Raw genomic sequence first — 11,546 nt, forward strand, 5'->3', positions numbered from 1 at the left:
GACCGCAGGATCCCAGAACGGACAGAGTCCTGCGAGAAGGGCAGCCACACCGTTCATCCGCAGCACCACTGCTGAGCCGCTGAGTCACCTGTTACTCCGTTCCAAACTTTGTCCCTATGTATGACCAGGAGATAGGAATGCCAGCTTGGTGCAGGGTCTGGTCAGTGTCACCACGCTGGGCTCTAAGAAACAGACCACAGAACATGAGCTTTGGAATACCGCTCCAAGGATAGGAAAACTCCAAGGACAAACATCCCAGCATCTTGTGTCCCCAGACACCCTGCACAAAAGCTTTTGAAGCCTGGCAAAGCCACCAGCTTTAGAGAAGGGATATCTTAGGGACAGCAGTAAGCAAAGAACAGTACCAGCTCAGAGTTCGGTTCCAGATGCCACGTGCGGCCATCTGAACAGGCCTCGAGTCCCCTCAGCCACCTCATGTCCCCTTCCTGCAATGACAAGGACACAAAGGGAAGGGGGCAACCAAGTCCTGAGAAGGAAGACCATTCACCAGTTTCCCTCCAAGGAACAAGGAGGCTGTGTCAGAGAGTTTACATCAACTTGACAGAAGCTGAAGTCATCTGAAGGAAGGAAGTTCATTGAGAAAATGACTCAAGATCCAGCTGTCAGGCATTTTCTTAATTAGTGATTGATGGGAGACGGCCCTGGCCATTGTGGGTGGTGCCATTCCTCGGATGGTTGGTGGTCCTGGGCTTTATACGAAAGCAGGCTGGGCAAGCCAGAGGAACAAGCCAGTGAGCGGCACCCCTCCATGATGCCTTCTGCATCAGCTTCTGCCTCCAGGTTCCTGCCGTGGCCTCCCTCAATGGACTGTGACTCAGGATACATAAGCCAAATAAATGCTTCCCTCCCCAAAGGTCATGGTGTTTCATCACAGCAATAATAACCGTAACTAAGACAGATGAGTAATTTGCAAGCGGAGACCAAGCATCATGAATGGTACGTGCAGCTCAACGGGAGAATCCCCAGTCTGGTCCTTTCTGGTGGTGCAGTAACTGTGCCACTTGCCCACTGTGGGCACCTCAGTTGGGGAGCCCTCAAACATACAAAATACCCCAGGAGCAGGGGTCAGGGCACACCTCTAGATGAAGGACTTTTCTGGCATCCTGTGACCTCAGGGAGTGTCTGCAGGACTCCGGGCTGCATGAATCTGCACCCATCCTTAGCTGCAGGCACCATGAAGAACTGGACCCTCTGGGTGATACACACTAGAGCTAGGAAATCATGTGCCTGGTTGCCCTGTGGGATTTCACACACTCATAGCTTTTGCTTCTTCAGCTCATGGCTAGAAAGCCGCACGCAAGCCCGTCATGTGTGGCAGAAATGGAAAAAGAGTATTTGTGGTCAGCAGAAGCCCATCTGAGGAGGCCTTGCTCTCGGAGGGTGCGGGGGGATCCAGAGGGACTTCACAGGCTGACAGCAGGATGTGGGAACCTGTGGAGCCACCTTGGCTCTGCGTGGCCTCTTTTTTAAAAAACAAGCAGTCATTCGTTTTTATTTTCACTGAAAACAGGGCCATGTGTTTATTGCAGAACATTTGGAAAACATAAAAAAGCACTGACAAGGAAAAAAAGTGCAACGTATTTTATCGGCTCTATTTCTGGGTCTGAGATGGCCATTTCCACCCTTCATGGGCAACCTGCAGGAAGGGCCCCAGTATGAGCACATACCCATAGCCAGTCTGACCGTGATGCCCTGGCAGGAGCCAGGCACATCTACACCACCCTCCTGGAATTCTGCATGTACACGTCACGTGGATCCGATTCTCTACCGATGGGCATTTAAGCAGCCACCACCCTCAGCTATGGTGAATAACAGTATACATGGATGTTTCTAGTAAGGCTGCTCTTGTCAGGCGTGCATCAGGGCCTGGGTCCACTATCATACTCATGCGGGCCTCTTCAAACTGGAACTACTGACAACCCCATTTTATAGACGGGGACACTGAGTACAGAGAGGGTGAGTGATCTGACTGTGGTTGCAGAGTTGGTAAACGGCAGAGAAGAAATCTGAACTCACTGGTCTGGTGGGCCTGCTCCATCCACTAAGGGCATAGGTTTAAAGTCTGCACCCACTCGCTGTTGCAACTGCTTGGAGCTATGCTACTGCACCCAGAGTATGAGAGTAGCTGGAGCACCTCCCTTGGAGCAGGCCTCCAGTGAGGGGAGGGCCTGGCGCCTGCACCCGGGGCTGAGGGGATTGCAGCAGTCAGCACAGTTGTCAAGGTCCCAGAAGAGCATCCTGAAGACATCTTACTTGCCACCTGCTCGGCACAGCTCCCTTCTGTGACAGGCACCTCACCTTTTTTCTCAGCCTCAAGAAAACAACAGACACATTTTTTTAAAAAAAAAAGTTCTACTCGGGCTGGAGAGAGGGCTCGGTAATTAAGAACATTTGCTGCTCTTCCAGAGGACCCAGTGTGGTTCCCAGCACCCAGGCAATTGCAGCGCCAGAGGACTGAACATCCTCTTCTGTCCCTCGAGGGCATCATCATATGCACATCCACGCATTCAGACAAGCACATGCGCACATAGATAAAAATAAATCTCCTTTTCAAAATGCTGCAAGGGTGCTATTGCTGTGAGACAGACACAGTGAGGGACAGAACCATCTGCAGAGGAGGCTGGAGGGACTCTTCACGCTGCAGCATGGCACCCAGGCTGGGCAAGGGCCACAGGAGAGAGCAGAAGCATGAAGGAAGGCGCTACACATCTCAGCAGTGGATCCAGACCATAGCCAAGCTGTGGCCACCACTAATGGCTGTCGTCAGGCTCAGCGCTGAGGATCAGCATTTAAACCCATGTCATTCAGACACCCTGGGAAGTGCCACTGGCAGGCCTCCTGGCTCAGCAGTGATGAGAACCAAAACCAGGCTTCGCCACCACACGGCAAAGGTAAGCCGGGAAGAAATGTGCTAGTCGCTGGCAGTTTTCTCCAGCAGAATTCTAGCACCTTCTATCTGCTCAGGAGGCGCCACCTCGAGATCACAAAGCCAGAAGCCAAGGTTGGGCGGGGCGGCCCTACTGCCACAAAGAACTTGTTGCATCCAGGCTACTTTGTCTCTAACACTCCCACTGGCTGCCTGCTTTGAGGGTTTCCATAAAAGGGGCGGCAGAGGAAGGAGGCTGCTGTGGATATACATGGGCGGCAGCAGACCGACACTCCACAGCTCAGCTTTGGGGACCGCCACACAACACAGAAGACAGCTCTGCCTCGGCAGCGACCGTCACTCCCAGGTTCCTGGTACCTGATCAGTTAAGGAGGGAGACCCTGACAATCTCTTGCTCTATGAGGACGACCCACTCAGTTTCTCTGGAGTAAGTGACAAGGGCTGGTGACTTGCATGGGGAAGAGAGAAGAATCTAGGATGACCCTGGCATCTCAGAAGAGGTGGCAACGGTGAGCCCCCTGATTTGTGGTGGGGATCCCAAGGCTGCCTCTGTCTCCCAGACAAACACACCTAGCTCAGTTCCCATGCCATCTCTCCTTGCTGAGTGACCTCACACACACATTTTGGATTCTCTGAGTCTATGATCTCCTCAAAGGGAAACTGAGAACATTAATCTAATCACCTGCAAGATTAGTATCCCAGACGTATAAACCTTTCACATCAAGAGAAGATGAAAGGCAAAACAGACTGAGCCAGCAGCGAAGGATAAACAGGCAGTTCATAGAGGAGGGATCTCAGCTGGCCAATGAAGGCACAGAAGGCCACTTGGCCTCATTAGCAAGCAGGGAGAGGCTAAGGAGCAGCATCATGGGACCCTACTGTGCAGCAAGCAGACTGACATCAACTGAACGAGGCCCAGAGCAGAGGGAACCCAGGGACGTGGCTCCTACGGTGACACGCAGAGCTGAACATACCCTCCAAGACCCAGCAGAGCTCTGGTGCTGGGACTAGACACAGGAACAGCTCCAACTGATGGGAAGGACAGCCCTGAGTCCCCAGGAGAGGACTTTGAGGAGGGAGGGAAACAGCCACAGATGGAGGACTATGGAGCGGTTAAAATGAACTGGGCTTCTGAATTAACACAGATCTGAGCAGGGCAAGATTTTTATAGTTTCAAAGCATCAAAGACAAGATTGATGGGCTAGCAGGTAAACATGTAAAGGTCAAGGATGGGATCCTGATGGCAAACGAGGTGACAGAAATGTTATAAAACTGGACAGGGGTGATGGCTATTCAGACCTATACAGTTACGACACATGCCAGTGACCTCTATGGTTACAATGGGTCACCGCGGTAATATGTAAATGATATGACCTCTATGGTTACAATGGGGACACCGTGGTGGTATGTAAATGATATCTGAAGGAGGCAGCTAAATAAAAAAAATCATCCCTATGAACCCATATTTTATTTTATGTGTGTAATGTCGCTTGCATGTATGTGCACCACATGTGCCTGGTGTCTGTGGAGGCAGGAAGAGGGCGTCAAATCCCCTGGAACCGGAGTCGCAGATGGTTGTGAAGCACCATGTGAGTGCTGGGAAGCCAAGCCAGGTCCTCTGCAAGGGCAATAAGTGCTCTCTAACGCTGAGCCGCCTCGCCAGCCAATGGATCTGTATTTTAAAAGTAAGTGGGGGCCAGGCATGGCGGACTTTAATTCCAGCACTCAGAGGGCAAAGGCAGGAGGATTTCTGTGAGTTCCAGGCCAGCCTGGTCTACATGGTTAGTTCCAGGCCAGCCTGGGCTACCAACTGAGAAGTTCATGGAGAAGGCAAATAACAGGCGCAGGGCAGTAGTTGGGGGAAAAGAAGGGACTGGAAGGGCACGTGGGGGCTCTGTCTCTGTGCTTTATTTTAAATAATAAGACAGAGAGGATTTGAGATGAATACAGAGCCTGGCAGAGACAGGAGTCTATGGACAGGGGTGGGGCTTTGTTGCCCTGTGCCCCTAAGACACTGAAGTCACAGGATGGGAGTCTACCACCCTCAAAGAGCTGTCATGACCACGAAACCCACACCAGGTTCCACCCTGGTCAGTACTGCTGTGGGGGCCCTCCCGTCCCCTTGACCTCGTGTGTACTATCATGGGAGGGGATCGCAACACGCCCTCCAGAGCCCACAGGTTGGTAGAAGACACTCTAGTAAGGAGGGTGGCCACAGTATCTCACTCTGAGAAGCCTCCTTCATTCGCTCTGAAGCCCAGACTCTGAGAAGACAAGCACAGCAGGGGCTACACACAGTGACATCGGCCTTGTCCACAGGTGAAGGTGGCCTTCGTGGAGAGGCTGCTAACCTGACATGGAGGTAGAGAGGGGACCTGAGCCCCAGGCATTGTTGTCTTACTGCAGCCTCAGAACCTCTGACCAGATCCCTTCGAGGCATGGGATCAGTGGGTCACAGCAGCCAGGACTCTCCAAACTGATATGCATGTTGCTCTGTGGTGCCGTGACAGGGGCAAGAGTACATAGTGACACCCCCTGTTAACGTCCAGATATGGTCTGTCCACATCCAAGAGTTTTGTGTTGGGAGCTTGGTCTCCAGTGTGGTACATGAGAAAGGGTAGGATCTAAGGGGCGGAGCCTAGGGAGAGGTAGTTAGGCCTTAAAAGAGATTAAGACAGTCCTCCTAGGACCTCAGTTCCCAAAGGGCTGGGTGTTACAAAGAAACAATGCAGCTCTTGCCCCTCGTTCCTGGTTTCCAGTCTCACCATACAATCTCTCTAAATATACAAGCTCCCACCATGATGCCACCTACAACTCTGTGAGGTAGACAAGAAGTCCAGGGCCAAACTGATGGGGCAGCCCCAGCTTGGACTTCCAGCTCCCCAGGCGGCTAAATAAACCTCTTTATTTTACAAAGTACTGCACCTCAGGTGCTTGGTTATACAATAAAAAACAGACTAAGATGACTCCCAAAGGGATATGGGACACTCAATACCTGGCCATATTTTTGGTTGCCACAACCGAGGAAAGGGGAGCTGCTGTTAGGAGGCCGGAAGCGAGGTTACTTCAGCCAGGCTGCCAACACCTGTTTCCAGATCCACCCGTTTCAGTGTGTGGAGCTGGGGGACAGGTGACACAGTCCAGTCTGCTGCTGCTGGCTTTGGGACCCTGCCACCATAGCGCCAAATTATCCGCTCCTCTGGATGACTCAAGGTGCATTCATCCCCACCCCCTTCCTCCTCTGGGGAATCAAAGGCTGGACGGCAGGGAGAAGGCCCCTTGCCACAGCAGTGACTAAGCTGGCATTCAGAGGAACAAGTTCTCGGAACAAGCTCCCACATGACTTCAGCACGTTTCCAATCAGAGAGACACGGTCACCACAGGACTATAGTTAAGGAACTTCATGTTGGTCACATGACTGCTCCCACTGGGAGGGGACATCACCATCCCATCTTTCAGATGAGGACACAGACTTCAAGAAGTAGCAACAACCTGGGAATCTAAGAGCTGAGGCCACAGCAGGCTGCTACATAGACCTGGCTCAGTGGGCCCCTAACAACAGGTTAGAAGTTCGAGGGTACCCCTCAAAGCTTCAAATCGCTGGCAGGGAGGTGTGGGAACTGAGTGGATTCCCAGTTTTTGAGAGGACTTTGTGCAGGGTCTCTGTGGGCATATGGAATCTGAGAATAGGCGTGGTTACAACTTTTTTGGTCCAGCAGGCCTGGCCTTACACACCTGCTCTGTTCCTGACCGTTAGTTTTCTCGTCTGTGAAAAGGACTTGAGAAAACCACCACTAAAGGTGTGTGACAGCACCAGACAGGACGATGATGCCAGCCCTCGGTGGCTGTAGCTACTCTGTTCTGGCGGGCTCACAGATCTGGGGGGGTTCGCAGATCTGGTGGCAGGTGGCATAGAGGATTCCAGACTTCCTCCAGTTGGTGTGTTCCTGAAAATTGTCCCAAGAGGCAACTCAACAGGCTTCAACAAGAAACCAAGATTGGCAGCATTCTAAACAGTTAAGGCGGAAAAAAAGGGGTGGGGTATGGGGAAACCAAGACAATTTCGCTGAGCTCTGAAGCAGGGAAAACTTAGCTCTATTTAAAGATACCACAGGTCCAGGAAGCAGCCCCCGCTGGCTGGCCCAGGACTGAGTAACTGAACGCCTAGCCAATAACAATACATGGGAACACAGCACACCCTTTCTTGTAGAGTGCAGTGGATTCCCGGCCATCTCCTTCCAGAATTTTATGAGCGACTTATGGAAGGCACGTATATCTGTCTGCTTTGTAAGAACGACTCTCTTAAACAAACAGATCCGAAAGGGGCTTCCAGGGAGGCCCCTGGCCAGCCTTTCTCCAGCCAACGCCCTTTTCTAGTCATTGTTCCCCACTTCTTTGTTAGAATTTTCTTCCCTCCCTCTTTCTTTTTTCCTTCCTGGCTAACTTCTCCAAGGCTGCCACAGCCAGCTTCTTCCAGGTAGGGACACCATCCCCCTTCACTCTTGAAGTCCCCAAGGCCTCCTCTGGATCCACTGTCCTATTACCCAGAATCTTTGAGGTGGAACCTCGGCCACCTCAATCGCAGACAAGGTCCCTGGACGCCACTTCCCACCTGCGGGTCACCGTGGGCCGGGCCCACGGTTCACGTTCTAGAACCCTCAGCCTTCCCATCTGCAAAATGACGCCGGAGACCCATTTCCTTCATGCCTTGCCAGCTCCAAACAAAATTCTCAATTCATAGAAGGGGGTACTCCTGAGGAAACTTTACCACATTGTTAAATGGAAGTTACTGGAGAGGGGCACTCAAATGACCCACGCCCAGAAGGACGAGGGGCTTGGTTGGCTGGTGCCACGAGGCTGGGTCTCTCTCCCGGTTTGTCTGCGTCTCTCCCGGCGGCTGGGGCCAGACTTTTGCACGGGTGGGCAGGGCGGGGGCTCGCGAAGAGATGGCGGGGAGGGCGCGGGCCCCGGGACGCGCGGGGAGATGGCGGGGAGGGCGCGGGGACCAGGGGCGCGTGGGGAGACAGACGCCAGGGAGGGCGCCGGACACAAGTTCTGCGCGGGGCTGGGGTCGCCGCGTGGCGCGGGCGCAGACTCACATAATGCTTGTTGGGCACGCGCCGCTTCTGCACGTCCAGCACCTTCACCTCCACGATGCTGCGCCGCGGCGGCATGGCCGTTTTCCGCGCCCAGCGCCGTGCGGGCCGGACCGGGCCGAAGCGATCCGAGTCGCCGAGCACTAACCGCTGCTGCCGCCGCCGCCGCCGCCGCCGCCGCCCTCCGCGCCCCGCCCCTGCCCGCCCCCGCGCCGCCCGCCCACCCCGCTTAAAGGGCCCGCCCGGCCCGGCCACGTCCGCCCGCGGGCCTTTGTCCCTAAGCTCGGCGGGACGACGCGCCCCGCCCCCCCCCCCACCCCCGCGTCCGGGCCTGGCGACCCTTAAGCCCAAATATCCAAGCACCCTGCAGAGGCTTCTCAACCCAGAAATGGACTCAGGGTGGTTGCCCACCCCCCTCGGTGTTCCAGTCGCTATAAATCCGGTCGCCCACCCCTAAGTCTGGGGATTCAGGGGAGAAGCAGCAGTGACTAGGTCTCCTGGGTTCACTGTGACGTGGAGAGAAAAACTGCTCGCGACCCTGCAAAGGGCGGCGAATGTGAGCCAAAATAGGGGCGCTGGGTAGGTAGCGAGCTCCTGACCTCCACTCCTGACCCCGTGCCTTCACCTTTTCACAGATGCCCAGTTAAAGTCTCACAACACCTGGGAATGGGTGACGACAATTAATCGCCTTTTACAGAGGAACTGAGAGCAACAGCCAGATTCATGGAGCAGGTGGGCTGAACCCATGGTTGCCCCACACTAACTAAGCAAATCAAAGCTACAAGTGGTTCCACATTTTTTTTCACCTAGCATCTTCTAGCATTGGCTGGACACTCAGTAACTGACAGATGCTGGCTGAATGAATGAATGAATGAATGACAGGACACACATAACAGAATGGATTGGTAGTACAGGCTGCAGGTCAGTGTTCTTCCAGCCACCTTCCCCTCCAGGCCCCCTCCCAGAAAGCATAATTCCAGATCAGCCAAGGAATTTCTCAGGGGAGGGTTCTCAGTCCAGTCAGGCCTTGCAGATAGTTTCGTTTTGATTCCCTCTGGAAACCCCTCCATTGCCTTTCTGACTGCTTGGCCCATCTTTTCCACTGCCCTGGTGGTAGAGGCTGGTCTGATGTGCTTCGCTTGAGTAACTTGGCTGGTGGGAGGTGAAGTCTTGGTAACCCTCCTCCCCCAGTTCCCTTCCTTCTGAATTATCTTCACCAAAGGCCATGGTTTTGTACTAGCGGTGGGCACAGTCCTTGGACACAGGACCCCCTTCTTGGTTCTCTTGGTGCGGCCCATCCCTTGGCAAACAGACTCTTCATTAAGCTGCTCTGGCTAAGCCATTTGGAGAGAGGCATTCTTTCTGGACCCGGGCCCTTTCTGGCCCAGCAATTCCCTCCAGGCACCTTCTTCTTCAGTAGAGCAGCCACCCAGACACCCTCTGGTCACCCTGGAAATAGGCAATGTGGTGACCTCCGACCCGGCTTCTCCCATCCTCTGCACAAAGCCAGCTTCCCGAACAATCAGAACCGCAGACTGCAGAATCAGGACACTATCAGCCAGCTTCCTCAGCTCCCAGGTTCCCGTCCTCCAGGTGTGTCTAGTTCCCTGCCAGGTGAGCCTGGCCTGGGGAGATTGTGTCCCCTACCCGCGTGTAGCCACAGCTATGCCTCAGCTCCCAGGTCCCTTGTCCTTTGCCGTGGATGCTGATTTCTGTCTGTAAGAGTCCAAGCACTCTGGCTCTCTGCAGGAACTTCACTCTCTCCACTCAGTGTTCCCAAGGTTCATCCTCGTCCGTGTTACCTGCTTCAGAACCTCCTCCCTTTTGGTGGCCGAATACTATTTCACCATATGCTCTTTACCCATTTCCTTTACTCATGCGCCTGATGTCACCACCTTTGGGCTACTGTGACTAAGGCTGCTGGGAATGTTGACATACAGGTATGTGTTCAAAGTCCTTGCTTGCTGTTCCTTAGGGTATATTCCGGAAGTAGAATTTCTGGATTGTATGGCCATTCTGCCTTGATTCATTCATTCTTTTGTGGAACTGCCCTTCTGCCCTCCTGGTGGCCGTACCATTTTTACTGCCCATTGGTAGTGCACAAGAGACCCAGCTTTCTCTACCCTGCTTTCCATGTCTGTTTTTTTCTGATTCTTTTGTTGTTCTTGACCGCAGCCACCCCAAAGGTGTGGAACAGTGACTCACTGTGCCTTTATTTGCATCTCCCCCATGATTAGTGACAGGAGAAAAAAAATGCCCGTCCAAGCTCTTTGCCAAACCTTACACAGGGTGTCGGCGCTTTTCTCTTGCCTTTGTGAATCTGAGGCTTAACCTCCTACACATCTGGGCTTTCTCAAGCAGGCAGCCTATCTGAGGTGGTATGGGGACTGAATTGTGGGCTAGTGATATGACTTAGGTTAGCTATCCATACTGGAAAAATGCTACCCAAGCTTTGCTTGGGAGGCACTGAGGATTATTGCTGAGAGACAAAACAAAACAAGACAAAAACAACAACACATACAAATCTAAAACAAAACAAACCCTCAACTCTCATGGTCAGTAGAACTTAAGGGGGCAGGGCTACCTATTGTGAAACTCAACCACACAAAACACTTCTGCAAATTCAAGTGCACCAGGGAATCCTGATCTCTAGCAGGAGAGAAAATCCCACTTGGATTCTAAGCTTACTCCAGCCACTCGCCAGCCTAATAGTATTTGCTGAGGTTTGTCGGTGAGCCTGGCATTGGCTGGCACAATGCTTATTGTCCTACTAGGATACCATAGCCCTGTGACATACAAGCCATCCTTTCTGTCACAGACAATGCTTCCTTGAGATGACAGTGGGGGGTAAAGCAGCACTTATGGATTATCTGACTTCCATGCTTTGTGTCCAGCCATGAACCTGTGTCCAGCAGGGTGTGACCCTGGGCAAGTACCTTGGTCTTCTCATAAGGTGGCATAAGAACAGCTACAGTTAGGGGCTGGAGAGATGGCTCAGCGGATAAGAACACTGACTGCTCTTCCAGAGGACCTGGAATGTTCAATTCCAAGCACCCACATGGCAGCTCACGCCTGTCTGTAACTTCAAGATCTGACACCCTCACACAGACATACATGCAGGCAAAACACCAATGCACATTTAAAACAAAGAACAGAGGGCATGTCTTTTGGGCATTTTCTTGACAGCTGATTGATAAGGAGGGCCTAGCCCACTGTGGGCAGTGCCATTCCTAGGCAGGTGGGCCTGGTTATATAAAGAAGGTAGCTGAACAGGTCGGGAGCAGCCAGTGGTGCTCCAGCGAGCGGTGCTCCAGTGAGTGGTGCTCCAGCGAGTCGTGCAGTGCTCCAACGAGCAGTGCTCCAGCAAGCGGTGCTCCTGTGTGCTCTCTCTCCAATCTGCCCTGGCTTCCCTCTGTGACAGACGACTTGGGAGTTGTAAGACAAAGCAATTCCTTCCTCTCCACTTTGGTTTTAGCCACGGTGTTTTATCACAGCAATAGAAAACAATTAGAACAACAAAGAGAAACAAAAGAAAAGATAAA

General features: G+C 53.0%; 1 protein-coding gene across 1 annotated transcript in view; it reads right to left on the minus strand.

Moving 5' to 3' along the window:
• Sh3pxd2b (SH3 and PX domains 2B) overlaps nt 1-8,126 on the minus strand; it is an 83,524-nt gene extending 75,398 nt beyond the window's left edge. The window contains exon 1 of the mRNA XM_038327157.1: nt 8,008-8,126. Within this exon, the coding sequence (XP_038183085.1) occupies nt 8,008-8,082 (75 nt within the window). The 5' untranslated portion in view covers nt 8,083-8,126. The remainder of the gene's footprint in view (nt 1-8,007) is intronic.
• Nucleotides 8,127-11,546: the final 3,420 nt, after the last annotated feature.

Source organism: Arvicola amphibius, chromosome 4 (genome assembly GCF_903992535.2).
Source record: "Arvicola amphibius chromosome 4, mArvAmp1.2, whole genome shotgun sequence".
NCBI lineage: Eukaryota > Metazoa > Chordata > Mammalia > Rodentia > Cricetidae > Arvicola > Arvicola amphibius.